Source organism: Stegostoma tigrinum, chromosome 5 (genome assembly GCF_030684315.1).
Source record: "Stegostoma tigrinum isolate sSteTig4 chromosome 5, sSteTig4.hap1, whole genome shotgun sequence".
Taxonomy (NCBI): domain Eukaryota; kingdom Metazoa; phylum Chordata; class Chondrichthyes; order Orectolobiformes; family Stegostomatidae; genus Stegostoma; species Stegostoma tigrinum.
Window position 1 is genome coordinate 67,405,416 of NC_081358.1, and position 26,387 is coordinate 67,431,802.

General features: G+C 41.4%; 1 protein-coding gene across 5 annotated transcripts in view; it reads left to right on the forward strand.

Annotated features, from left to right (window-relative positions):
• The window catches only part of tcea1 (transcription elongation factor A (SII), 1), a 69,383-nt gene extending 58,212 nt beyond the window's left edge, over positions 1 to 11,171 (forward strand). For all 5 annotated transcript variants that reach the window (XM_048529802.2, XM_048529804.2, XM_059646052.1 and 2 more), the window contains 3 exons: positions 2,111 to 2,257; positions 10,284 to 10,355; positions 10,867 to 11,171. In XM_048529802.2, the coding sequence (XP_048385759.2) occupies positions 2,111 to 2,257; positions 10,284 to 10,355; positions 10,867 to 10,875 (228 nt within the window). In that variant the 3' untranslated portion in view covers positions 10,876 to 11,171. The remainder of the gene's footprint in view (positions 1 to 2,110; positions 2,258 to 10,283; positions 10,356 to 10,866) is intronic.
• The last annotated feature ends 15,216 nt before the right edge of the window (positions 11,172 to 26,387 follow it).

The following is a 26,387-nucleotide window of genomic DNA, read 5'->3' on the forward strand; positions in this document are numbered from 1 at the left end:
GTCTGGCCCTGGGGACTTATTAATCTTAATGTTTGCCAAAATTTCCAGCACATCAACTTTCTCAATCTTGATCTGTTCAAGCCTGTTTTCCTGCTCCTCAAAGTTCTCATTCACAACAAGGTCCCTTTCCTTAGTGAAAACCAAAGCAAAAAACTCATTTTGGGCTTCCTCTATCTGCTCAGACTCCACGCACAAGTTCCCTACGCTATCCCTGATCGGCCCTACCTTCTCCCTGATCATTCTCTTATTCCTCACGTATGAGTAAAATGCTTTCGGGTTCTCCCTAATTCTTCCAATATTCTGCCTTGAGGTTAGTGCTGAGTGGTGTCCTGCAGGGCTCTGTTCTTGGGCCTCTGCTCTTTGTAGTTTTTATAAATGACTTGGATGAGGAGGTTGAGCGGGGGGTTAGTATGTTTGCTGATGACACAAAGGTCGGAGGTGCCGTTGATAGTATCGAGGGCTATTACAGGCTTCAGTGAGACATTGACAGAATGCAGAGCTGGGCTGAGAAATGGCAGATGGAGTTCAACCTGGATAAATGCAAAGTGATGCATTTTGGAAGGTCGAACTTAAATGCTGAATATAGGATTAAAGGCAGGATTCTCGGCAGTGTGGAGGAACAGTGGGATCTTGGTGTTCAAGTGCATAGCTCCCTCAAAGTTGCCACCCAGGTGGATAAGGTTGTTAAGAAAGCATATGGTGTTTTGGCTTTCATTAACAGGGGGATCGAGTTTAAGAGCCACGAGGTTATGCTGCAGCTCTACAAAGCCCTGGTGAGACCACGCTTGTAATATTGTGTCCAGTTCTGGTCGCCCTATTATAGGAAAGATGTGGAGGCTTTGGACAGGGTGCAAAGGAGGTTTACCAGGATGCTGCCTGGACTGGAGGGCTTGTCTTACGAGGAGAGGTTGACTGAGCTCGCACTTTTCTCTCTGGAGAGAAGGAGGAAGAGAGATGACCTGATCAAGGTGTACAAGGTAATGTAGGCATAGATAGAGTCGATAGCCAGAGACTTTTCCCCAGGGCAGGATTGACTGCCACGAGGGGTCATAGTTTTAAGGTGTTGGGAGGAAGGTGTAGAGGAGACGTCAGAGGGAGGTTCTTCACCCAGAGAGTTGTGAGTGCATGGAATAGTTTACCAGTGGTAGTTGTGGAAGCAGAGTCATTAGTGACATTTAAGCAACTGCTGGACATGCACATGGACAGCAGTGAATTGAGGGGAGTGTAGGTTAGGTTATTTTATCTTTGGATTTGGATTATTCCACGACACAACATTGTGGGCCGAAGGGCCTGTACTGTGCTGTACTTTTCTATGATCTATGATTATTGCATTTTGAACAAAAGTGAAGTTTCCACATGCATTGCCACTGATGTTGCAGAAATGTTCTAAGGAACTTAACAAACCTAGGAACTGCACTTCAGCAATTCACTTGTAGATGACTGTGATACAGTTCTTTACAAAGTAATATCCTACAGACTTTCGTGACATAAATATGCAAATATTGTAACATACAAAATATGTTGGTCAGGGCAGTAGAATGATGCAATAACAGTCTTCCAGAACCTACTTGAATCACTAGAAATGGCTGACAAGATCTTACATTAATATTTCAACAGAAGAACAGCGCTTCTAACGATAAAATACTCAAGGTGTCAAGATGTAACTGAATCTAGAGCTTTCTGACTTTGTGGCAAACGTGCTATCAATTAAGGCCTGATATTTAAGTAGCTTATAAATAAGCATAAACCTGCATCTTGTCAGGAAATATCAGAAAAAGTCAAAAGAACTGCGGATAATGTAAATCAAGAACAAAAACAGAAGTTGCTGGAAAAGCTCTGCAGGTCTGGCAGCACCTGTGAAGAAAAACGCGGAGTTAACATTTTGGGTCCAGAACTGCTCTGAGGAAGCGTCACCAGACCTGAAACATTAACTGATTTTTCTCTTCACATGCTGCTGACATATCTGAGTAGTCTGGTCATTTTGATTCATGTTTAATTTACAGATTCTTTGGCTGACAATGTTGCTCAACATTTTAAGTAAGTAATCTGATGACTTTCTGTCTCTTGTGCAATTATTCATCTAACCTGAGTACTTTGTACGCCATCTTAGGAAATGGCCAGTGATGAGCTTAAAGAAATGCGAAAAGCCTTGACCAAGGCAGCCATTCGAGAACATCAAATGGCTAAGACTGGTGGTACTGAAACTGACTTATTCACATGCGGCAAATGTAAGAAGAAGAACTGCACCTATACACAGGTAAGCACTGCAAATTGATGAATTCTTTGGAGAAGGGATTGGTTGCATGGAGCTGGTGTGGGAATTTGTACAGAAGCCGACTTAATTATTCATAGTCATGCAGGACAGAAATAGACCCTTTGGTCCAACTCGTCCATGCCGACCAGGTTTCCCAAACTGAAATGGTCTCTTTTGCCTGAAGTTGGTCCATATCCCTCTAAGCCTTTCTATTCCTGTAACTGTTCAAATGTCTTGTAAGTACTATAATTGTACTCCCCGCGTGACTCCCTTGTCCGCTCCACACTCCCCATCAACCCAACCACAACTGGCACCCTGCAAACGCAGGAGGTGCTACACCTTCCCCTACACCTCCCCTCTTCATGTCCGTCCAAGGCCCCAAACAATGTTTCCAAATCTGACTAGGATTCACATGTACGTCCTCCAACCTGATCTGTATGTGTCGCTCCTGATGCATGCTCCTGTACATCAGTAAGACTAAGCACAGATCCAGTGGCTGATTCGCGGAGCATTTGCACTCTGTATGCTGTTATCAACAGCACCTTCTGGTGCCAACCATTTTAACTCCTCTTCCTCCTTCTCCCCCCACCCCACCCCATTTCTTTGATAAGGTGTCCATCCTGAGCCACCTCTAATGTCACAATGCTACCACATATAAACTGAAGGAACAACACCTCATATTCCTTCTAGGGAGCTTACAGCCCGATAGCCTCAATATAGAATTCACCAGTTTCAAAATCTCCCCACCCCAGCCTCATTCCATGTCCAAACCTCTCTCTCATCCCTGCCTCCTTGACCTGATACAACCTGTCCACCTTCTTTCTCAAATATCCACACCTCCCTTCCCATGACCTATCTCCGCAATCCTCTACCTGCATTCACATATCACCATCCCACCTACCTTCCCCCAGCCGTTATCCATTTCCCTCTATTTCTGAGTGCCCTTAATGCTTACCCCCACCAAGTCATGATGAAGGGTGTAAATCTGCAGCACTGACTTTGTGGCTCCTTTGATGCTGCCTGACCTGCTATATTCCTGTAGCTCCACACTGTATTGACTCTGACTCCAGCATCTGCAGTTCTTGCTATCTCCACCTCTACCATTTCTTTGGCAGTTCATTCCACATACATATCAACCTCTTGAAGAAATCGTCCCTCAGGTCCCTTTTGAATCTTCTCCCTGTAGCGTCCTCATAAATCTTTTCTGCACTCTTTCCAGTTTAATAATATCCTTCCTGCAGGACAACCAGGATTGTACACAGTACTCCAAAAGTGACCTCACCAATGTCTTGTACAGCTGCAACATAACATCCCAACTCCAAAACTCAGTGCTCCAACCCATGAAGGCAAGCTTGCCAATAGCCTTCACAGCCTTGTCTAATCGTTGCAAAATGCAGCACCTCACGTTTATCTAAATTAAACTCCATCTGCCACTCCTTGGCCCTTGCAAAATAAAGGTCCTTCATCAATCTGGCCTGGAATTATGAAACAAACCTCCCAATCATTAATGTTCATGGGAGCCTGAGAGAATATTGACCACTTCCAAAATCTTTGAAGTGTCCTGTCAGCCAAAGTAGCTATTGACCAACATCTCCTCCAGTGCACTAGCACAGCCTTCAGCTGCCTGAGGGAAAGAGTGTTTGAGAACAACAACATCAGATTAGACACCATGATCATGGTTTACAGAGCTGTGGTGGTTTCTGCCCTCCTGTGTGGCTCTCAGATGTAGGCTGTCCACAGCCGATACCTCAAGGCACTGGAGCAGTACAACCGCTGCTGCCTGCGCAAGACCCTGAGAATTTGCTGGGAAGAAAGACGCACTACCATTAGCGTCCTCAGCCATCACCGTCGCAGTGACCATTCTTGATCGGCTGCAATGGATTGGGCACATTGTCCCCATGGTTGACACAGGACTCCCAGGCAGGTATTCTACTCCCAGCTTTGAAATGGCATCTGAGCCCCAGGTGCACAGAGGGAGCACTTCAGTGATTTTTCTCAAGGCCTCACTGGCAAAGTGCAACATTCCTACACACACTTGGGAACCACTGGCCTAAGATCATCTAAAGTGGAGAAGTAGCATCCTGGAAGCCACCTTGAGTCTTGCACTCAGGAAAAAGTGGGAGCCACAAGGGAAAAAGTGGAAGCCAAGCGAAAACAGCAAAAAGAGTGCACTGCCACGCCAATGTCTCACCCACTCCTTCCTATGACCACCACCACCTGCCCCAAGTGTAAGAGTCTGCGGTGGCTATATCAATCTGTACAGCCTTGAGAATGAAAGAGCATCATTCTCGTCTGCGAGTGACTGTCAATGATTGAGATACAAGAAATAAAGCAATAAGTAATCAGCATGGACTGTGGAAGGAAAACTATGATCAACCTTATTACATTTTTAGGATACTAAACAGTGTTCATACAGCAAACTTTGTTTAAACTGATACCTTATAACAAGCACTCGTGATAATGTTTGCCAGTTTATATACTTCAATCACCATGACCCATCGTGAGTTATGCTATAAATGAAGTATAACAGTAAAGTGTATGTCCCTGCATTATGCTTCTATTACTCACCCCATGTGTTTTTATGTTGATATTACTGTCTCAAGCTTTGTTTGGTCAGGGTGTACTGCTGTTATGTGTACCACTTCATTATCCAGAATATTTGATCATTTGGTGCACTCCTGGTCCCATAGGTGCCAGTTAATAAAAGGTTTGCTGTAGAAAAGATATAATTTATCTGTATTTTCAGAAGACCTTTGATAAGTTGTTCCTTTATAGACAAAAAATTCTGGTCGGAGAACGTAGGGTCAGGGAATTAGTGGCAATGAGCTGCTACCTGGTTTCCAAACTGAATGAAGATTGGCAGGAGGTGATGTTTCACAAAGATTAGTACTGAGAAAACTACTGTTCACAATCTACATGAACGGTGTGGACTTTAGACTGAAAAACACAATTTCTGAGTTTGCGAATGGCACGACATTTGGAGGATAGCCTGAAGAAGACTATAGCAAATTACAAAAGGACATCAATAAATTTGCAGAATGGGCAAACAACTGGTAAATGAAGTTATGCAAAGACAAACATGAGGCAGTATATGTTGGTAGGAAGAATAGTAAAGTCACTTATTGGGATGGTGCAAGTTTAGGTGGAGTAGAAGAGCAAAAGGATCTCGGCATGTAAATATAGCATTTGCAAAAGATTATGCAACAGGTTATCAAGGCAATAAGGAAAGCCAGCTCAGTACCAGGCTTTAATTCTAGGGGAACATAGATTTGATAGTTGCTGATGTAATTAAGTATTTGGTCCTTATATATGGTCCTTCTGTATACATTGGTCTGGATTTCCTTTTTGTTCTAGCATTCTGTCATTGTGTTTGGGAAGAGTAGTTGGTTATTGTTCTCTTCTTTTGTGAATTTTATTCCGGTGAGGATGTTGTTTATCTGAGGATGCTGTCCTTGATGCTGTTGGTGTCGTGGCGTGCCTGCCTTCCTGATTCGTCCAGCAGTGTGGCAATTGCCTCTTTGGCTGGGTCGGTGTTAATGGATGTAAATAGTGCTGTTATGTCAAAGGATATCATTAGCTCGTCATCTTCCATTCTGGTGTCCTTGACGCTGAGGAATTATTGGGAGGAATGGAAGGAGTGGGTACTGTTGTCAACTCAGTACTTCAGTTCCCTTTGCATAACTCCCCACTGTACAACTGAAGCTCTGGGTCTGGTATCTAGATGACATCTTTGTGATTATCAATTGCACAAGACTAGAAGAAACTCACCGACACGTGAACTGCATCTCCACCACAAAAAAAATTCAGAAAAGAAGAGAACAATAACTGACTGCCCCTCCTAGACATAATGGTAGAACACAAAAACAGGACTACCGTATACAAAAGTCTACACATATGGACCAGGTGTTTAATTACACCAACAACCACCCCAACGCCTGTAAACGGAGCTGCATCAGGACATTATTCGAACAACCCACAACACACTACAGCAACCCAGAATTGCACAAAGCAGTAAAGGAGCACTTATGCGGAGTTTGTAAAAGGAATGGATATGCAAATAGCACAATCAGATAATTAAGTCGTTACGTCTGTGACAGACCGCAAAAAGAAGACGCAACACAACCTGACACACTAGCCACCTTACTGTACATCAGATGACCGCAAGACTATTTAGGTCCCTAGGTATCAGGGTAGCCCACAAACCAACAACCACCCTGCAACAGTTACTGATGAACGTAAAAGACTGTGGAAAAACATTACATAGCCAAACTGGAAGAAAACTGACCAAAACAATACACGAACACCAAATAGCCACCAAGAGACACTATCAGTTCTCACCGGTAACAAGGAAAAGAAGGGCATGATTTTGACTGAGACAACACAATCCTACTAGTACAAGCCAAACAGAAATATGTCACAGAATTCCTGGAGACCTGGCATTCCAACCAGAACTCCATCCACAAACACATTGAACTGGACCCAACATACAAACCACTGATAAACAGAACTGGATGTGATACAAACCAAGGCACATAAATAGCAAGCAGGACAGAACACCAATGCTTCACCAGACGCTGACGATGTTAACTAGCAGCATGACAAAATATCTGCAATCAAACATATCGGCTTGGCGAGCAAGTCTACAACATCATTCTGCATTACACTTCAACCCATTGCTAATTAAAAATCTGTCTGTCTCCTTCGTAAATATACTCATTGTCCCAACGTCCACTGCACCCTGGGGTAGTGAATTCCACAGATTTATGACCCCTTGAGAGAATTAAATTTTCCTCATCTCTGTTTTAATTCTGCCATCCCTTTAGTCTAAACTGTGACCTGTCATTCTAGATTGCCACACGAGGAAATATTCTTTCCATGTCTACTTTGCCAGTCTCTTTTAGCATCTTGCATACCTCAATCAGATGTCCTCTCATTCTTCTAAACTCTAGAGACCATCACCTAAGCTGCTCAATCTCTCTTCATAAGACAACCCCATCACCTTCCAAGAATCTAGTCTACTGCATTCGCTCCTCACAATGTGGTCTCCTCTACATTGTGGAATCGAAGCGTAGACTTGGCGACCGCATCACAGAACATCTACGTTCTGCTCGCAAAAAAGACCCTGAACTACTTGGTGCCTGCCACTTCAATGCACCACCTTGCTCCCTGACCAACATCTCTGTCTCCGGCTTGCTACAGTGTTCCAGTGAAGCCCAGCGCAAGCTGGAGCTACAACACCTCATTTTCCACTTGGGGACCCTACAGCCCTCCGGACTCAATATTGCGTTTAATAATTTTAGGGCCTAAACTCCCCCATGTACCAGCCCTTCACCCCATACACCAGGCCTTGTTACCACATAGCCTGCCACTTCACACCCCCAGTTGTCAGTCACTAACAGTCCTCATTTAACAACTGTTCACCCTCCCAGCCTGATCGTTAGCAACTCCGTTGTCTGTCCAACTGTCTTTCTCTCTCTTTGGGGTCTATCCTATCGTTTACTCCCTACCGCAGCCACCTCCCTATTTTCTGCATATAAACTGATGTTTCCCCAGCCACCTTCAGTTCTGAAGAAGGGTCACTGGACCTGCAATGTTAACCTGATTTCTCCTCCAAAGATGCTGCCAGACCTGCTGAGCTTTGCCAGCAACTTCGTTTTTGTCCCATCACCTTTGGAATCAATCTGGTAAATCTCCTGAACAACTACATGCCACCTTAAGTATGGGGCCCAAATTGTACACAGTACTCCAGATGTAGCCTCACTGAAGCCTGAAAAGTTGCAGCAGCATTTTCCTATGTTTATACTCTATTCCTTTAGCAATAAGTGCCAAAATTCCATCTGTCTGCCCTATTTACCTGCTGTACCTGCATACTCATTTTCTACTATTCATGCACAAGAACACCAAGATAACCTCTGTACCAAAGCGCACTGAAGTTTTTGACCATTTTGATAATACGTTGCCTTTCTATTCCTCTGACCAAAATAGATATCTCTCATATATCCACGTTAAACTTCATCTGCCAAATTTTGGCCCATTCACCTAACCTATTCATATCCATTTGTGAATTTCTTTTATTGCAACTTACTTTCCCATCTATTTTAGTGTTGTCTACAAATTTAGCAATCATATTTTCTGTCACGTGATCAAATTCATTAATATAGATTGTAAATAGCTGAAATAAAAACCGAAAGAACGGTAGATATTCTAAGTCAGGAACAAAAATAAAAGTTGCTGGAAAAGTTCAGTAGGGCTGGCAGCATCTGTAGAGGAAAATCAGAGTTAATGTTTGGAGTCCAGTGGCCCTTCCTCAGAACTGATGGTAGCTAGGAAAATGTTGGTTTATATGCAGAAGGTAGCATGAGTGAAGGGGGTAAAGAGGAAATGATTAGTGGGGATAGATCCCAAAGAGAGAGAAGAGCAGGTGGACAGACAAAGGAGTTGATGTCACTTTGACTAGGAGGGTGAATAGATGTTAATGGAGACTGTTAGTGGCTAAACATAGGCAGTGTATAATGATTGACTAGTTATAGTTGTGGCCTGATCCCTGGAGCTTGTAGCATCTCATTAGCTAATCTTGCCAACTGGTGGGGATAGGGGAGCTGGGGGTGTTGGGGAAGAAAACCTGTTGATCCCAACTCTGTTTTCCGTAAGTTAGTCAATCTTGTATCCAAGCTGTATTAGCCTTTTTATATGGTTCCTTATCAAGTGCATACTAGAAATCCAGAGATATTACTGTTTACAGGATGTCCCTTATCCATATTGCTTGCTCAATCTTCAAAAAACTCTTAACAAATTAGTCAAATTTTAATTACCCTTAATAAAACTATGCTGATTCTGGTTAATTGTATTTTGACTTTCCAAATATCCTGTTGTTACTACCTTAATAATGGATTCCCCCAATTTTCCAATGCTGCATATTTAACTAACTGATCTGTAATTTCCTCCAGGATTAATGCAGCATAAAATTCTATTGAATAATGAGATGCTGTGCCAAATTCTCCTACATCTCTATCATAATGCCCTGACCAGTCAGAACCTACCTGCCTAGTCTGAGTATTACGATTGGCAGTTAAATTTTTTTGTTGCATCTGTATGCCAATCATGGCATAACCCATCTGCACCCTTTTCTCATCCTTAATAAAATGTGTCTTTTTTCTCCCTCCAAATCTGTTTCTTGCATTCTAGTTCAGATGAGTGCAAGATGAAAAGCTTCACTGTCTAGTCTGCTTTTATTAATGTATTTGTAGATATTTGTCTCCACTCATGCCTGGCTACAATTATGTTAGTAGTGGCACATTTGGTCAGACTCTTCCCTCTTGAGTCAGAGGGGTCTAACTCTCTTAAAATTAACTTCAGAATTTGAAAACAATCTAGGCTGACATTCCAGGACCTCACGGGTTTGACTTTCAGATGGGACCTTAAACTAACGCACCATTTGCTGTGTAAATGATTATTGGGGGATTTTCACAGAAAAGCATCAAAGTTTTTGGGGTATCCTAGCCAATGTTTATCCCCAGTCAGTACTATGAATACAGATCATTTGGTCATTATCACTCACTTGCTATTGGTGGGAACTTGCTCCAATGACATTGATTGTTGTGATTACTATATTACAACAAGGGAACACTTTTTAAAAAAAAGAACTTGCTTGTCTGTAAAGTGTGATGTCCAGTGGCCATGTAAAGCCGTCTTTTTTGTTTGTCTTTTGGCTTCCAGCTGCCTTTGTTAATACTAACAAAGTTTCAGTTATAATTACTGCCACTTTTTCATTATTCTTTAGGAGTGATTTCTTTAATCTCAGATTAATCTTTGAGTATTTTAATTATTTTTCTCCTTTAATCTGAAAAAGCTGGACCATATGTCTTGCCAAATATGATTAAATTAACTCCCTAATTTGAAAACCAAGTGCAGGAATTGTCCTCATTGTTTGTTATTCTGTAGTCGCCATTATATCAATTTAAAACTCAACTTCTAAGTGTCCAGAGAAGGAATAGCTAACAGTATCCTTTTCTTTCATGATTTCTATTAGGTTCAAACTCGTAGTGCTGATGAACCAATGACCACATTTGTTGTATGCAATAACTGTGGAAATCGATGGAAGGTGAGATCTTTAAATTTATAATAGATCCTTAGAATATTGATGTCATGCTTTTTATTATTTGTATAGTCTAATAGTTGCACCTTAAATGAGGATTTGCTATATATTTTGAAAAAAATGGCAACTTTAGTAAGATTTAAACAGTGAGGAAACATTTCTGTCCTTTCCACTGTATTCAAGGGGGAATTCACACTGTTATGTAGACCTTCAGTTCTCTGCCTGAAAGGGCACTATCTGCTGTTATTAAGGCAGAAACCCTCATTAATTTTGTTTTTTAAAATGTAGAACTGTAACTGACAAAGCTAGAATTTGAAACTGATTAGGCTGGGTGGCTGCTTGCTCGCACGGACACAAGGTGCCAGTGGCTTCCTACCATGTTACCCTTTTAGGTTTACACTGTTTTAAGCAGAGGTGGTATCTTTTGATATTTATAGCTTCATATGATTGAAGTCATGATCATAATTTGGTTCATTTTTTTGAAATGTTTTAACATTCTAATTTTGATTTTTCATAGTTCTGTTGAAAATTCTGAAGAAACTCCAGAAGACAATATGTTGGACCAGAGCTTGATGAACTTCGATTTCTAATTAGTTGTGTAAATCAGAAGTTAAAACTTCAACAAGGATATTTGTAGAACAATACATCCCTGTGGCAGATTTTCTTTTGTACAAATATAGTTTCCTCAAAAACATTCTAACTGTGTATTCTGTGCAGAATAGATCTTGAAAACAAAAAAAACTCGCTTGTAAAAGCAGACAGCAACTAAGTATACGAAAAGTTTCTTTTTATATGCAGTTTGAAATTAAAGTTTTAAAACTTGCTTAGTGCATTATCTGTTTTTTGGGTTTGTTTTAAAGTCAAAACATTTACTCTTTGGGGATTAGAATTGAGCTGATTGACTGACTTGTATAGTTTCTGTCTTTTCTTTTTTGGAATAGCACAACTAACAAATCTGAAATCAACACAATTTCAAATGTGTTGAATTTGTCACCAATAAATAGCATTAGAGAATGTTACCAAGCATTCATCTCCTTTGTAAATAATATTGCATTGCTTTCTTTATTGTCTGAGGCATCTTGGCAAAGTTTCTGAAAGTCTTTGTGCTTAGTTTATGGACTATTAATTTCTAAACTACCATGCAACAATCATGGAATTGCCTTTTCTAAAAACTGAAGGGATAATTTAAATGATATTGGGGCCTTAATCTTTTCTCCACCTGTCTCCTCCCCCAGTCCAGTAAAATTAAGTGAGTCCTTTGGTTCAGTGCATATTTGGAGGACTCACAAGGCAAGGAAGTACACATTGAATGGTAGGACTCTAGGAATTACCGAGGATCAGAAATTTTGCTGTGCATGCCCATGGACCCTCGAAGACAGAAGGACAGGTGGATAAAGTGGTTAAGAAGGCCTTGAAAACAAGCATGGAAATATGATGGAGCAGTTTATGACGTTGGTAAGGCCACCATTGGAGTGGTGGAGTACTGTGTGCAATCAGCATACTATAGGATGGAAGTGATTGCACTAGAGAAGCTGCAGAAGAGATTCACTATAATATTGCCTTGGCTGGAACGATTCAACTATGAAGCAACAATAGATTAGACTAGGTTATTTTTTATTCTTTCAAAGAATGTGGACATTGCTGGCCAGGCCAGCATTTTATTGTCCATCCATAATTGTTAAGAGTCGGATCTATAATGTATTCAAATTCTACCATCTGCCATGGCAGAATTTGAGCCTTGGTTTCTGGAACATTACTCAGATCTAAAGATTGATATACTAATGATAAAACTACTAAGCTAATGCCTCCCCTGATGTTCTATTTGGAGCAGAGAAGGCTGAGGGAGGGCTAAATTGAGCTTTACAAAGTTGATGTTGGTAGATGGGAAGAAACAGTGCAAGTTAGTAGAGAGGTCAGTAACTTAGGGTACAGTTTCAAGGTAAGGAGCAGGGTGTTTAGAGGGGATTTGAGGAAAATCTTTTTTAATCAGAAAGTGGTGGGCAACTAGAACTCACTGCCTAGATGTGTGGTAGAGGTGAGAACCTTAAGACATTTATGGAAGTATTAAGGTGAACACAAATGCCATAGCAGGCAAGGTAATGGATGGAGTGCTGGAAAATGGAATTAGATTAGAAGATTGCTTGATTGGCAAATGGGCCAAAGGATCCTTGTCAATGCTGTATAAACTTTGACTCTGTGAAAGGAAGAAAGAGAAATTGTTTTGTATAGTGGTTTTTATAATTTCAAGATGTCCTTAGGTATTTTTGAAGTGTAGTTACTGCAGGCAACATTGAGGGAAGGACTACCTAGACAGACAATTCAAATGACAATAGTACAGCACAGGAAAAGGCCAATGGCACACTGACACATGATTCTTTCCTAAACTAAAAGCCCGTCTTCTCATGGTCCATATCCCCCTCTTCCCTGCCTATTCAAAAATCAGCCAAGATGCCCCTCATTACTGTTATTGTATCCACTTCCACCAACACCTTTGGCATGGCATTTGAGTCATTTGTCACCTCCTGTTTTTTAAAAAAAGCTTGCCTCCTACATCTTTAACGTTACTCCCTTGTTCCTGAAACTATATTACCCCTAGTAATTGGAATTTCTACCCTGGGAAAAAGGACTGCCTGCCCATTCTATCGTTCTATCCATGCTACTTGTGATTTCATAAACTTCTATCAAGTCACTCCTCATCCTTCGTTTGAGTGATGACAAACTCGGTTTGTCCAATATCTCATCATTGCAAATACCCTCCAAACCAGGCAACATCCTGGTAAATTGTTTCTGTACCCTGACCAAAGCCTCCACAAACTCATTGTGTACTGTCTGCCACACTATAATGTTCCAACTGTGGCCTGTTCCATACAATTGTAAATGACTTGCCACTTTTTATAATTTATGACCTGAGCAATGAAGGCATACGTGTCATATGCTGCTTGATATCTTCTCCATTTGTATCGTCAGCTCCAAGGAACAGTGGACTTGTATGCTTAAATCACTTTATGTTGCTGCTATTAATAGTTCTGCCAATTTCAGAATATTTCTTGCAGGATTAGACTTTGCAAAATGCATCACTCTGCATTTGTTTAAATTAAACTCCATCTGCCATTTCTCTGCCCGAGCTTCTAGTCTATCTATATTCTGCTGTATCCTCTGACAATTCCCACTATTCACAGCTTTCCCCAGTCTTTGTGGTGTTCATCAACTTACTAATCAGGCCACCAACATTCTCTTAATGATTTAAATATATATTACAAACAATAGGGGTCTCAGCACTGATACCTGTGGAATACCACTGGTCACAGATCTCCAGTCTGAAAAACACCCCTCCAGCGCTAGTCTTCAGTGACTAAGCTAGCTGTATATCTATCTTACTTGCTCACTGCAGATCCCATGTGATTTCTTCTTTAGTATTAGTCTGCCATGAGGGTTCTTGTCACAGACTTTGATAAAATTCATTTGGACAGCATCTAGTGCCCTCCCTCATTAATCATCTCTTGTAATAACGTACCCTGAACAAAGCCATGCCATTGCTAATGAGTCCATAGTTTTCCAAATGTGAATAAATCCTGACTCCAATAATTTCCCTCCCACTTTTGTAAGGCTCATGGGCCTATAATGTGTCAGATTATTCCTGTTGCCCTTAAACAATAAAGCAACTTTGGCTATACTCCGGTTCTCTGTCACCCCTTTAGTCACAGGTGGTGTTCCAAAGATTTCATACAAGGCCCCAGCAATTTTCTCCCTCAGCATTTTGGGATAGAGCCCATTAGGTCTTGGGGTGTTGTCTACCTTAATGCCTTTTAAAACACCTAACACCTTTTTAAAAATATATTGATATGTCCAGAATATCAACATACACCTCCCAGGCCTTATCCACAATGTCCTCCGTTGTATATATCAATGCAAATTTTCATTAAAATTCTCACCCACTTCATCCAGGTCGTGCAAAATTTCCTCTTTTGACCTTGAGTGGACTTCCCCTTACCCTAATTACCCATTTTCTGCTTTTCTGGTATAAGAAACATTGGGATTTTCTGCAATCATGTTGCCAAAAACATTCCATGGTACCCTTTGCTCTCCTAATTCCTTGTTTGAGTTCTTTCCTCCTACCTTTGTGTTATTTGACGGTTCTGTCTTCAGTTTCCTCAATCTTATGCTATCTGTTCGATTAATCTCTGAATTTCTCTTGCCATCCAAGATTCCCAAACCTTGCCATCCTTTTCCTTTATTTTCACAGGAATGTGGTGGTTCTGAGCTCTAATCAATTGGCCTTTAAAAGATTCCCACATCCCAGATGCCGATTTATGCTGAAACAGCTGCCCCAAATCTACATTTCCCAGTTCCAGCCTAATATCGTGGTAGTTAGTCTTCCCTTAATTCAGTAATTTCACTTGAGGGCTACACTTGTCCATAAGTAACTTAAAATTAATAGAATTATAGTCGCTGTTCCTGAAATGCGCCTCCATTGAAACGTCAGTCACTTGGTTGGACTCATTCTCCAATACCAGTTCGAGTACAGCCCCTTCCCTAGTTGGGCTATTTACATATTGTTAAGAAAAATCATCCTGGACACAACTAACAAGTTACCACCCACCTAAGCCCCTCGTACAAAGTCAATCCCAGTCAATGAATGGGGAGTTAAAATCACCCATCACAAACAATCCATATTTTCATATTTTTTCATATATTACATGTGACTATTTCTGTTCCATTGCCACTGTCTATTAGGATGCTGTCGTACAATCCCATCAAACTGATTGCATCTTCCACTTTTGGAGTACTATCCATATGGCCTTGCTGGTTGAGCTGTCCAAGATGTCATCCCTCGGTACAGTTGATATTCTTATCAATAATCAGGCTCTCCACTTCTTTTACATCTGTCTCTATCGCTCCTGAAACATTTAAATCCTGGAACATTAAGCTGACAGCCTTTCCCCCTCTCAACCAAGCCTCTTTAATAGCTACGCATCGTAGCTTTATAATATATATTTATTTATATATGTGTGTGTGTATATATATATTATATCCTGTATAAATCTTTGGTGGTCATAAGAAAGAAGGATCCCTTCTTTCCAACATCCTCCAGGTCTGTGTCACCAAAACAGAGTGCCAACTTGCCCCTAGTAGCTATTTCTTTTATTCATTCACAGGATGAGCATGTTGCTGGCTAGGCTAACATTTATTATCTAGCCTTAATTGCCCAAAGGGCAGTTAAGAGTCAATCACATTTCTCCAGTGCTAGAGTCACATGTAGGCCAGAACATTATCTAGATTAACAGTGATAATACCACTAGGTCATTTCTTCTCCAACTGGAACAATGCTTCCACACTAACATAGAACATTACAGCACAGTACAGGCCCTTCAGCCCTCGATGTTGTGCCGACCTGTCATACCGATCTGAAGCCCATCTAACCTACACTATTCCATGCACGTCCATATGTTTGTCCAATGATAACTTAAATGTACTTAAAGTTGGTGAATCTACTACTGTTGCATGCAAAGCATTCCATTCCCTTACTACTCTCTGTGTAAAGAAACTACCTCTGACATCTGTCCTATATCATTCACCCCTCAATTTAAAGCTATGCCCCCTTGTGCTCGCTGTCACCATCCTAGGAAAAAGACTCTCCCTATCCACCCTATCTAACCTTATGATTATTTTATATGTCTCAATTAAGTCACCTCTCAACCTTCTTCTCTCTAATGAAAACAGCCTCAAGTCCCTCAGCCTTTCCTCGTAAGACTTTCCCTCCATACCAGGCAACGTCCTAGTAAATCTCCTTTGCACCCTTTCCAAAGCTTCCACATCCTTATCATAATGCGGTGACCAGAACTGTATGCAATACTCCAAGTGCGGCCGCACCAGAGTTTTGTACAACTGCAGCATAACCTCTTGGTTCCGGAACTCGATCCCTCTATTAATAAAAGCTAAAACACTGTACGCCTTCTTAACAGCCATGTCAACCTGGGTGGCAACTTTCAAGGATCTGTGTACATGGACACCAAGATCTCTCTGCTCATCTACACTACCAAGAATCTTACCATTAGCCCAGTACTTTGCCTTCCAGTTACTCCTAACAAAGTGCATCACCTCACACTTGTCTGCATTAAACTCCATTTGCCACCTGTCAGCCCAGCTCTGCAGCTTATCTATGTCTCTCTGCAACCTACAGCATCCTTAGTCACTATCCACAACTCCACCGACCTTAGTGTCGTCTGCAAATTTACTAACCCATCCTTCTACACCCTCATCCAGGTCATTTATAAAAATGACAAACAGCAGTGGATCTAACACCGACACTTGCAGTACACCACTAGTAACTGGGAAAGGAATTTCTGAGCTTGGTAGCATTTGGGCTCATGCATTTGAAACATGGCCCCAGCAGCATGAAACCCAGAAGATTATAGCATGGGTCAGCACTTCCACTGTGATAGTGTGTGACGAGGCGCCCCCCCCCCCCCCCCGAGGAATGATTTATTGGTAGCAAGATGATCACCATAAAGCTGTACAAGAAAACTCACTACAGCTCACAACGAAACTCTTCATGCAGCTCCATGAACTTGACACTTGCCCAAATTCTGAGAAAAATTCAGCCATTTGTGGAGTCTGGATCTAGGGTCGAACAAGTGGCCTGGTTCCATATGTAAAATTGAAAATCTACTGCAGAAATAGAGAAGACAGATATAGAGATTCAATGTTAAGCATGATATCTCTGAATAACGTCTAGCAAAAATACAAAGATGGTTTAAGACACGAAAGTGCAGAAAAGATTGTGTCAAATTCTTAGGGAAATGGACCAAAATTGATGGATTGCATCTCAAAAGGAATGGAACAAATGTCCTGAAGATAATAAGGGCTGCAGATGCTGGATGCCAGAGTCTGAAGGTGTGAGGCTGGAAAAGCACAGCAGGTCAGACAACATCCAAGGCGCAAGCTAGTCAATGTTTTGGGCCGAAGCCCTTTGGCAGGAAGGTCTTTGTAGAAGGTATGTATTGCTCATTTCACAATATATGAATACCACTTGCAGCCTGAAATGTTATGCCTACCTTGAATATGTAATATATTTCTCTAAACTTAAGTGACCAAAGAATTCACAAAATGTGGAACTAATCATTTAAAGAAATAATTTAAAATACAATGAATGATTCATTAATCATGACCCATCTGTTACACCACCAGTCAGGGGGCTACACAAGTAGGGAAATGTTGGGTGACTATCAGGAAGACGAATAAGCATGGGCAGGCCGTTCAGAAGCCCCTGTGGCCATTCTCATGTAAAAATATACTGTATTGGATACTGTTGTGGGGGCAGACTGTCAGGGTAAAGCAACAGCAGCAGCCAGATCAGTGGCACCACAACTGGCACTGCTGTACAGCAGGGATGATTGAGGCATTGGTGAGCAGACGTGCTTGGGGCTCTACAGTCAGGGTTTCAGATAGGCATGTCTGAAACCTCAAAGAAGATTCCACGATAGTGTGTTGCCTCTCTGGTGCCAAGGTAAAGGATGTCTTTGAACAGGTACAGGATATTTTGAAGGCAAGGGTGAGCAGCTAGTGGTTCTGGTCCATATTGATACCAATGACAGAGGCAGAAAGAGAGATGAGATCTTGAAAGGGAGTTCAGACAGTTAGGTGAAAAAGCAGGATCTCCATGGTTGTAATCCCAGGATTATTTCCTGTGTCATGTAGCTGGGTGAGGATAGATTAGATTCCCTAGAGTGTGGAAACAGGACCTTCGGCCCAACAAGCCCACACCACCCCTTGAAGCATCCCACCCAGACCCATTCCCCTATAACCCACATACCCCTGAATACTGCAGGCAATTTAGCACGGCCAATCCACCTAACTTGCACATCTTTGGACTGTGGGAGGAAACCGGAGCACCCGGAGGAAACCCACGCAGATATGGGGAGAATGTGCACACTCTACACAGTCAGTCGCCCTAGGCTGGAAACGAACCCAGGTCCCTGGTGCTGTGAGGCTACAGTGCTAACCACTGAGCCACCGTGCTGCCCCTAGGGAAAGGAAGATAGTAAAGTTAAGCACATGGCGAAAGAGTTGGTGTAGGAGAGAGGGTTTCAGTACTTGAATCATTGGTATGTCTTCTAGGGCAAATGGGACCTGTACAAGAAGGACAGGTTGCAACTAAACTGCATTTTTATGAATAAAATAAATATCCTGGCAGCGAGGTTCTTCTCAGAGGGGAGGCTTTAAACTAGTGATCAGTAATCAGAGCAGTAGGTCAACAAACAAAATGACTGAGGAGGAGTCTGAGACGAAGGCCAGCAAGACGAAGAAGGAGGACAGGGGATGGTTACTGAACACAACAGGACTGGTCATCTATTAATGTGAGGAATATGACAGGTAAGGCAAATGAACTTAAAACTTGGATTTATATAGGATATAATATATATACATGCATAAATAAATAAATCTTTTATATATATATAAAGCTATGATGCGTAGCTATTAAAGAGACTTGGTTGAGAGAAGGAAAGACTGTCAGCTTCATGTTCCAGGATTTAGATGTTTCAGGAGTGATAGAGACAGATGTAAAAGAAGTGGGGAGCTGCATTACTGATAAGAGTATCAACTATACTGAGGGACGACACCGTGGAGGGCTCATCCAGCAAGGCCATATGGATAGAACTCAGAAAGTGGAGGATGCAATCACTTTGATGGGATTGTATGATAGCATCCCAATAGACAGTGGTAATGGAACAGAAATAATCATATTATGAAAAATATGAAAACAACAGGATTGTTGTGGTTCACATTTAGTAAAAAACTGTAAGTATGTAGGAAAAATGAGAAACTTCTTCCACATCTCTCCACCACACATTACCCAAGGAAGACAGCAATGGTTATTGGATAAGGGTGTGGACACTTTATGCTTACAAGGCGTGAGGTGTGCTGCTCCTGAAATAGAAACAGGAAGCGCTGGTGAAACTCAGCATGTCTGACAGCATCTACGGATTGAAAGAAACTGAACTAACATTTCAAATACAATGTGATTACTCCGAGTGTCTGGACCTTTGCATGCTATAAGATCTTGGAAAGTGTTTGTGAACTGTGAAACTTCACAGCTCATCTGATATTACTTCTACTCTGTAGCCATTACCAGGATTAATTTGTAATGTTGGATGAGGTGGTCAAGATTGTTTGCGGCCAGGAGTTCTTATGGATATCCTGATCAATGTATGAAGTTCACATCCAGAATTCTGTGATAACAGATGTCTTTAACCTGTTAATGTTTAAATAATGGTACTGTCCCTGGAAGTGCCTCACATCACACACAGGTACAGTCCCTTCCGTCAGGGGTTTAATTTTAATAGGAACTATATCCAGCATGTGCAGAGTGTGGTGGCAGCCATTTTTCATATCCATTGCACATTTGCAATTGAGATGTGGGCAGAGAGTAACACAGGTAGTGCTTCATAGAGGGACTTACATGCTCATAATGCCAATTAAGGTGACATCTGAAACCTTCTTGTTCTTTTCTGCCTTTCTCCCCCAGTCAGCCCATCTGTTTTAACATTCACCACATTTTGGCCTGACTCTTTTAACTCTTCACTTCTCACTTTAATCACTGAAACCCAAGCATAAAACTTAGTTACACCAAACATTGACATGTACTGTCCCCACATTGAAGGCAAAATGATGGTGAATGCCAGTGACCTTAGCCTCCGTCCCACAATACCATATGCCCTCCTAAGCTCTATTGCTTCCAACTGTTATGTTTTGAGCAGTAGCCAGGTACTGCTCAAACTTCCATGATGGGAATTATTATCATCTAGTTTCACATCCCTTTGTGAAAATAACAACCTCCACGCAATTGAGGTGAGATTCAATAATGATGAGATGTTAATTCATGCAAATTGGACCTCATCACTCATGAATAAGATTCTCATCTGGCCATTGTAGCCTCCGTAGAAAATAGCACTCTTTTTCAACACTGAAAATATCTTTCGTGCTCTTGCAATATTTTTCCAATGAATTTGCCTTTGCCTACATCATTCAGGAGCTGAGGGAATTCTGCCTAGCTTGTTTCATGGATGCCTATTAGAACTCTTAAAGGGTTATGACACTTGCTGGAAGGGAGCAGGCTGTGCATTCAATAAGGGACTGGTGATGTGTTTCCAAGGCTGGAGGACCAGTGAGAATTGTAGAAAGTTAGATACATGATCCGCCTGTATTATAGATTTGTGGCACCAAAAGTCACAGAACATTATACAGATCTTTTGATTTTATAAGAGGTGGGACAATGCTCTCATTTTCTCTTGAATGGGGTCTACGATCATGTTAATCAAGAGTATGTATTAACTTGTTGAATGTAACTCCCTCAGCAAAAGTAGGACCCAAGAATCACCACCCAATTGCAAAGATTTTTGACAAACATTTGTTACTAATGTATCCACAGACACACCAGCCAAAATGATACCTGAAAGTTTAAGAGAGGGTACCTCAGCGTGAAAGTGTCATCTCTTGAAGTAATTTTTTAATAATTTGAAATGGGTCCTTTTTCACAGCAATCCTTGCTACGATGGCCAGGGACCACAATTAATTATTGGTGAGTTGACAGGTATACCTTCCATGATTCAGTGCTCCATTCTATCACTTTCATAGAATCCCTACGGAGTGGAAGCAAACCATTTTGTTCCACAAAGTCCACAATGACCCTCCAAAGATCATCCCACCCAGATCCACGCCTCTGCCCTATTCCTGTAACCCTTCATTTCCCATGGTTAAAACATCTAACCTGTCCATCCTTGGACACTATGGGCAATTCAGCATGGCTATTCCAACTAATCTGCACATCTTTGGCCTGTGGGAGGAAACTGGAGCACTCACAGGAAACCCATGCAGACACAAGGAGAACATGGAAACTCCACATAGACAGTTGCCTGAATCAGGCCCAGGTCTTCATGCTGTGATGCAGCAGTGCTGAATACTGATCCACCGTCCTGTCTCACCTAGCCACCATACTGTCCCATTCCTGAAAAGGCAGCTTAGGTGTGATCCAGTTTGACTTAGGTTGCTCACATTGCCAACTTGACGGGCTCCGGAGTGGTAACATCATCTTCAAAGGGAGCATGGCCTCAGAGTCAGTCAGTTAACCTGTGAAGTCTGGAGTGCGCCCCTGGCGGTGCCGTGGCATGGACTGGGAAGCCTAGGGCTAGACTCTGGCAGTGGTATTCTGACGCAGTGGAGAAGGAAAGGTTGTTTTTAAGTTATCTTTATTTTATTCTAAATTTATAATGGCACCTATGTAGGGTGACAGTACACACTTTTCAGTGTATTTTGTATTGAGTACATGTGACAATAAAGGATATTCACTTCATACTCACATTTCATTAAAAATCTCAGGATGGGCCCATCATGTGCCCTGTAATTATTAATAATTATAGCCGACTGTCAAGCAGCAATAGACAATTGGGATGACTGTATTCTGTTCTAAGTAAAACTACACCTGTCTGCTCTAATCTTTGCCCCAGTCCATATGCAAGTTTGGTGTTGTGTCAATTTTATCAAGGCATATTACAATTTCTGCCTCAATCTGCCCTCATGAATATTCTTCATCCTCGATGTCCTTTACCTTGGCATCAGGGAAGTAACACACTCTGTGACACACATGATTACAGTAGCAGAAATGCCTGTCTGTTCCCCTAGCTGTGAAGTCTCCTTTAATGACTGCATTTCTCATCATTTCTGTTCCATTCTGTATACTATGTTTCCCACACACTCCTTTAAGGTGTTATTACTCCCAGCAATCTGCAATGCTGAGTGCTCATTTAAGACTGACACCCACCCTGAAGTCTTCCCTTCCCGTCTCTTTCTATTCTTCTCCTAGAACATACAATCCAGGAAGATCATCCTCCCTGATACTGTACATTACTCCAAGTGTCCCTTAATCTCAGAAGTCCTGTGTTTGAGCTTAAACACTTGAAGACCATTCATACACACATACTTCCTACATACTTGCATCCCTAAGAGGCATGAAGTATTCTGAAGCTTGTATATAGTACAGGAAGTGCAAACATCAGAAGGCTGCATCTCATCCATTAATTAAAAGCATCTTTTTCCCTCTCATAGATTCAACTTAGTATCTGATTTAAGTTATTAAATTTTAATTAATGCCTCTGTAAGTGTTCTATGCTACAAATCTTACAATTCAATCTGAATTTCCAAACAATTTCATTGCTGGTATCTTGGAAGTAATTTCTGGTTGCACATACTGTCTGAATAGTAGTGTGTTTTAAACGCATGTCCTCTCACCTGTCCCCTCCACCCACCTCAAGCAGCACCTCCATTTCCTACCTATTAACCTCATCCCGCCCCCTTGACCTGTCCATCCTCCCTGGGCTGACCTATCCCCTCCCTACCTCCCCACCCATACTCTCCTCTGCACCTATCTTCTCCTTTATCCATCTTCAGTCCACCTCCCCCTCTCTCCCCGTTTGTTTTAGAATTCTCTCCCCATCCCCCTTTTCTGATGAAGGGTCGAGGCCTGAAACGTCAGCTTTTGTGCTCCTAAGATGCTGCTTGGCCTGCTGTGTTCATCCAGCCTCACACTATGTTATCTTGGATTCTCCAGCATCTGCAGTTCCCATTATCGCTGATCAGTTAGGGGAATGCCTGAAATGACTTTCTAAAAATAGGATAGTCAGCCAAGTTTATTGCTGTAATCTAGATTCAATTTAAATTTAGCCTGTCAAGTTGAAAATGCCTGGAGTCACAATAATTCCCTGCAATTTAAAGATAAATCTACAAAATATGTAATTACTGAATTGATTGCATTTGAACTTCTTTTCTCTTGAGACTGCAGTAAACTAAGCAAAGGTTCAAAGTTTCAAGAAGATTTTGAGAAGAAGGTAGAATGGAGAACTCCGGACTAGTGCAATTAGAAAAACCACACATACAGGCCAAACACTTTATTACACAAGCAACAACCCCAATGCTCACAAATGGAGCTGCATCAGGACACTATTTAAACAAGCCCCAACACATTGCAGCAACCTGGAACTATGCAAAGCAGAATAGGAATGCTTATATGGAGTCTTCAACGGAAATGGATATCCAAAATGTACAATCCCCCTTTATCTCCGAGACAGACCACAGGAAGACACAACACAACCAGATCACTTATCACCCTACCATACAGCAAGGACATTTCAGAGGTGACCACAAGACTATAGGTAGACCCATAGGTATCAGAGTAGCCCGCAAACTGACAACCACCCTATGACAGCTACTGATGAACATAAAGGATCCCATACCCAAAACTGGGGTAATATACAAAATACCATACAAGAACTGGTACATAGGCCAAACCAGAAGACAATCGACTATACGGATGCATGAACACCAACTAGCTGCCAAGAGACACGACCAGTTTTCACTTGTTTCACTACACATGGACATCGAGGGACACAAATTTGACTGGGACAGCACATTGCTAATTGTACAAGCCAAACAAAGACATGCCAGGGAATTTCTGGAGGCCCAATCAGAACTCCATCAATAAGCACATTGAATTAGACCATGTGTACAAACCTTTGAGAAACAAAGTCGGAGGTGATAGCAATCACCCCAACAAACTGAGGCATAAAATTAACAAGCTGATAGAACACCGATGATTCACCGGAGATGCACTGACGATGTTACCTAGCAGAGAGACAAAACGTTTGCACCCAAACCAATTGGCTCAGCGAGCATGCCTACAACCCAAGCAAAGGTTGCTGCAAAGATTTTCCCGATGCACTATGCTGTATACTATTTAAATGGAGAAAAATTGTTGAGAACTCCAAAACAGAAGGATTTGAGAGTCCTCATTCTCTGAATCACACAAAGCTAGCACTCAACTTTAGTGGATAATAAGGAAGACAGATAAAATGTTGCCCTTTATTTCAAAAGGCATGGAGTAAGCAAGTAGGAATGCTTCACTAAAATAATGAAGGCTGGAATACTATGAACCGTTTTGGGGCCCTTTGAGACGACAGGTCAGATAAGGTTCACTAGGCTGGTACCAGGAATGGAAGGATTGTCTTCGGAGGAAGGGTCTTACAGGTAGAGCATGTACACATTGCAATTTAGAAGAATGAGAGGTAACCTGATTGAAGTAGACGAGTTCTTGGTGGACCTGAGAGGATAAATGCGGAGTGATTGTTTCCTTTTGCGGCAGAATTTAGGACCAGAGGGCGTAATCTCAGAATAAGGGGTTACCCATTAAAAAATACACGAGGAGGCCTTTCTACTCTGAGAGTAGTGAATATGTGGAATTCCTCACTGCAGAAGGCTGGTGAGGCTGGCTTACTATGTATATTCATAACAGAGCCAGGCAGAGTTTTAATTAGGAAGGTAATGAAGGGTTATAAGGAAAAGGCAGAAAGTGGATTTGAAGATAATTAGATCAGCTATAATCTCATTGAATGGTTGAGCAATGTCTTATGCTCCTTTGGTCAATATATGATTGAGGCAGAAGCTTTATTATTTCATGATAGCACTGCATTATAAGCTAAAAATGCTTTATTATAATTGATTCCCTGATCTAGATTTTTGTCAAGTGAAGTCAGAATATTTTCTGCATTCTGTCTCACTATTTTACAGCGTAAGAAATAGGAACTTGAGTAGACTGTTTGGCACCCTGACATTGCTTTGTCATTCAACCAAATCATAGCTAGCTGATGTCCATCTTCATAACCTATTCATTTTCCTTTATTTGCCATAAGACCCAAAAGTCTACCACCCTCTGTCAGGACTAAACTCAAAGACTAAAAATCTACAACTTTCTGGAATTAAGAATTCTAATTATTCTCAGCTTTGAGTGAAGAAAATACCTCATCTCAGTCTTAAATGGCCAATATTTTATTTAGGTTTATAACCATACTCTAATTTCTACAGCAGGGAGATTATTTTCTTAGCACCTACCCTTTTCAGCTCCTCAAAAGCTTACATTTCAATGAGATGACTCAAATTCTCCTAAACTCCAGAGGATTCATGTCTAATCTTTTCAATCTCTTGTCGTATGTCCTTTGTTATACTCTCTACAGCATGTCTATCTTTCCTTGAGTAAGAAAACCAAAACTACATATATTTATCCAGATGTGGCCTCACTAATACCCTTTGTTATTGTAATTAGAATTTTGTACTCCAATTCCTTTGAAACAAAAGCAGTCTTCCCAATTTTTGCTCTGCCTGCACATAACTATGATGCATATACAAGATCACCTAAATGCAAGAGATTCCCAGTCTATCATTAAAAACATATTCCTTTTGTACCAAAAAGAATAACTTCACACTGGCATATTCATTCTTGACCACTCACCCAACCTAACCATATTCATCTGCAGCAGCTTCTTGTTCTCCTCACTGCCTTCCTATGAGACATTGGAATGGAGCAATTCAGTAGAAAGTATAAACCAAATAGAGATAGTGGAATAGGAAATGTCTAATGCATGGATCATGGTCAGGGGCATGCAAAGATTTAGGTTTGGAGGAGGCTGCAGCCTTCATGAAGACCGGGATAATTTTGGGATGATTGTCATAGGATCCATAGTAGCATGGCCTCCAAGCCTCATAGTGCTGGAGGTCCACTCTTCAGTATAGTAGAATAATCGAGGAGGAGTGACAACTGGGAAATTTGGAGTGTATCTAAGTGAGTCAGAGGATACAATACATACCTTTCTGTAGAAATATGTGGAATACGTAATGGGCAATATGACATGGGCTGGGATTTAAATGCATTGGAGGAGATAATATAACAAAAGAAGTAAGAGGGACTAGAGATGGATTGAGATGGTGCACTGTAACCTCTGATAATGAAGCCTTGGTGATTACAACTGAAGGAACACAGGCCGCCAAGAACAAAACTGGTGAAAAATGACTTTTGGAAACAGTAAGAATAGGAACAGAAAGGACTGAGAGAAGAGCTTGGAAATTGGAAGCACTCTGGAAGGCGATGGAAGCAGGATTTCTGAGTTTATCATGTGCTTAAACTAGAAACAGCCAATGATGCAAGTAGTGATTCCA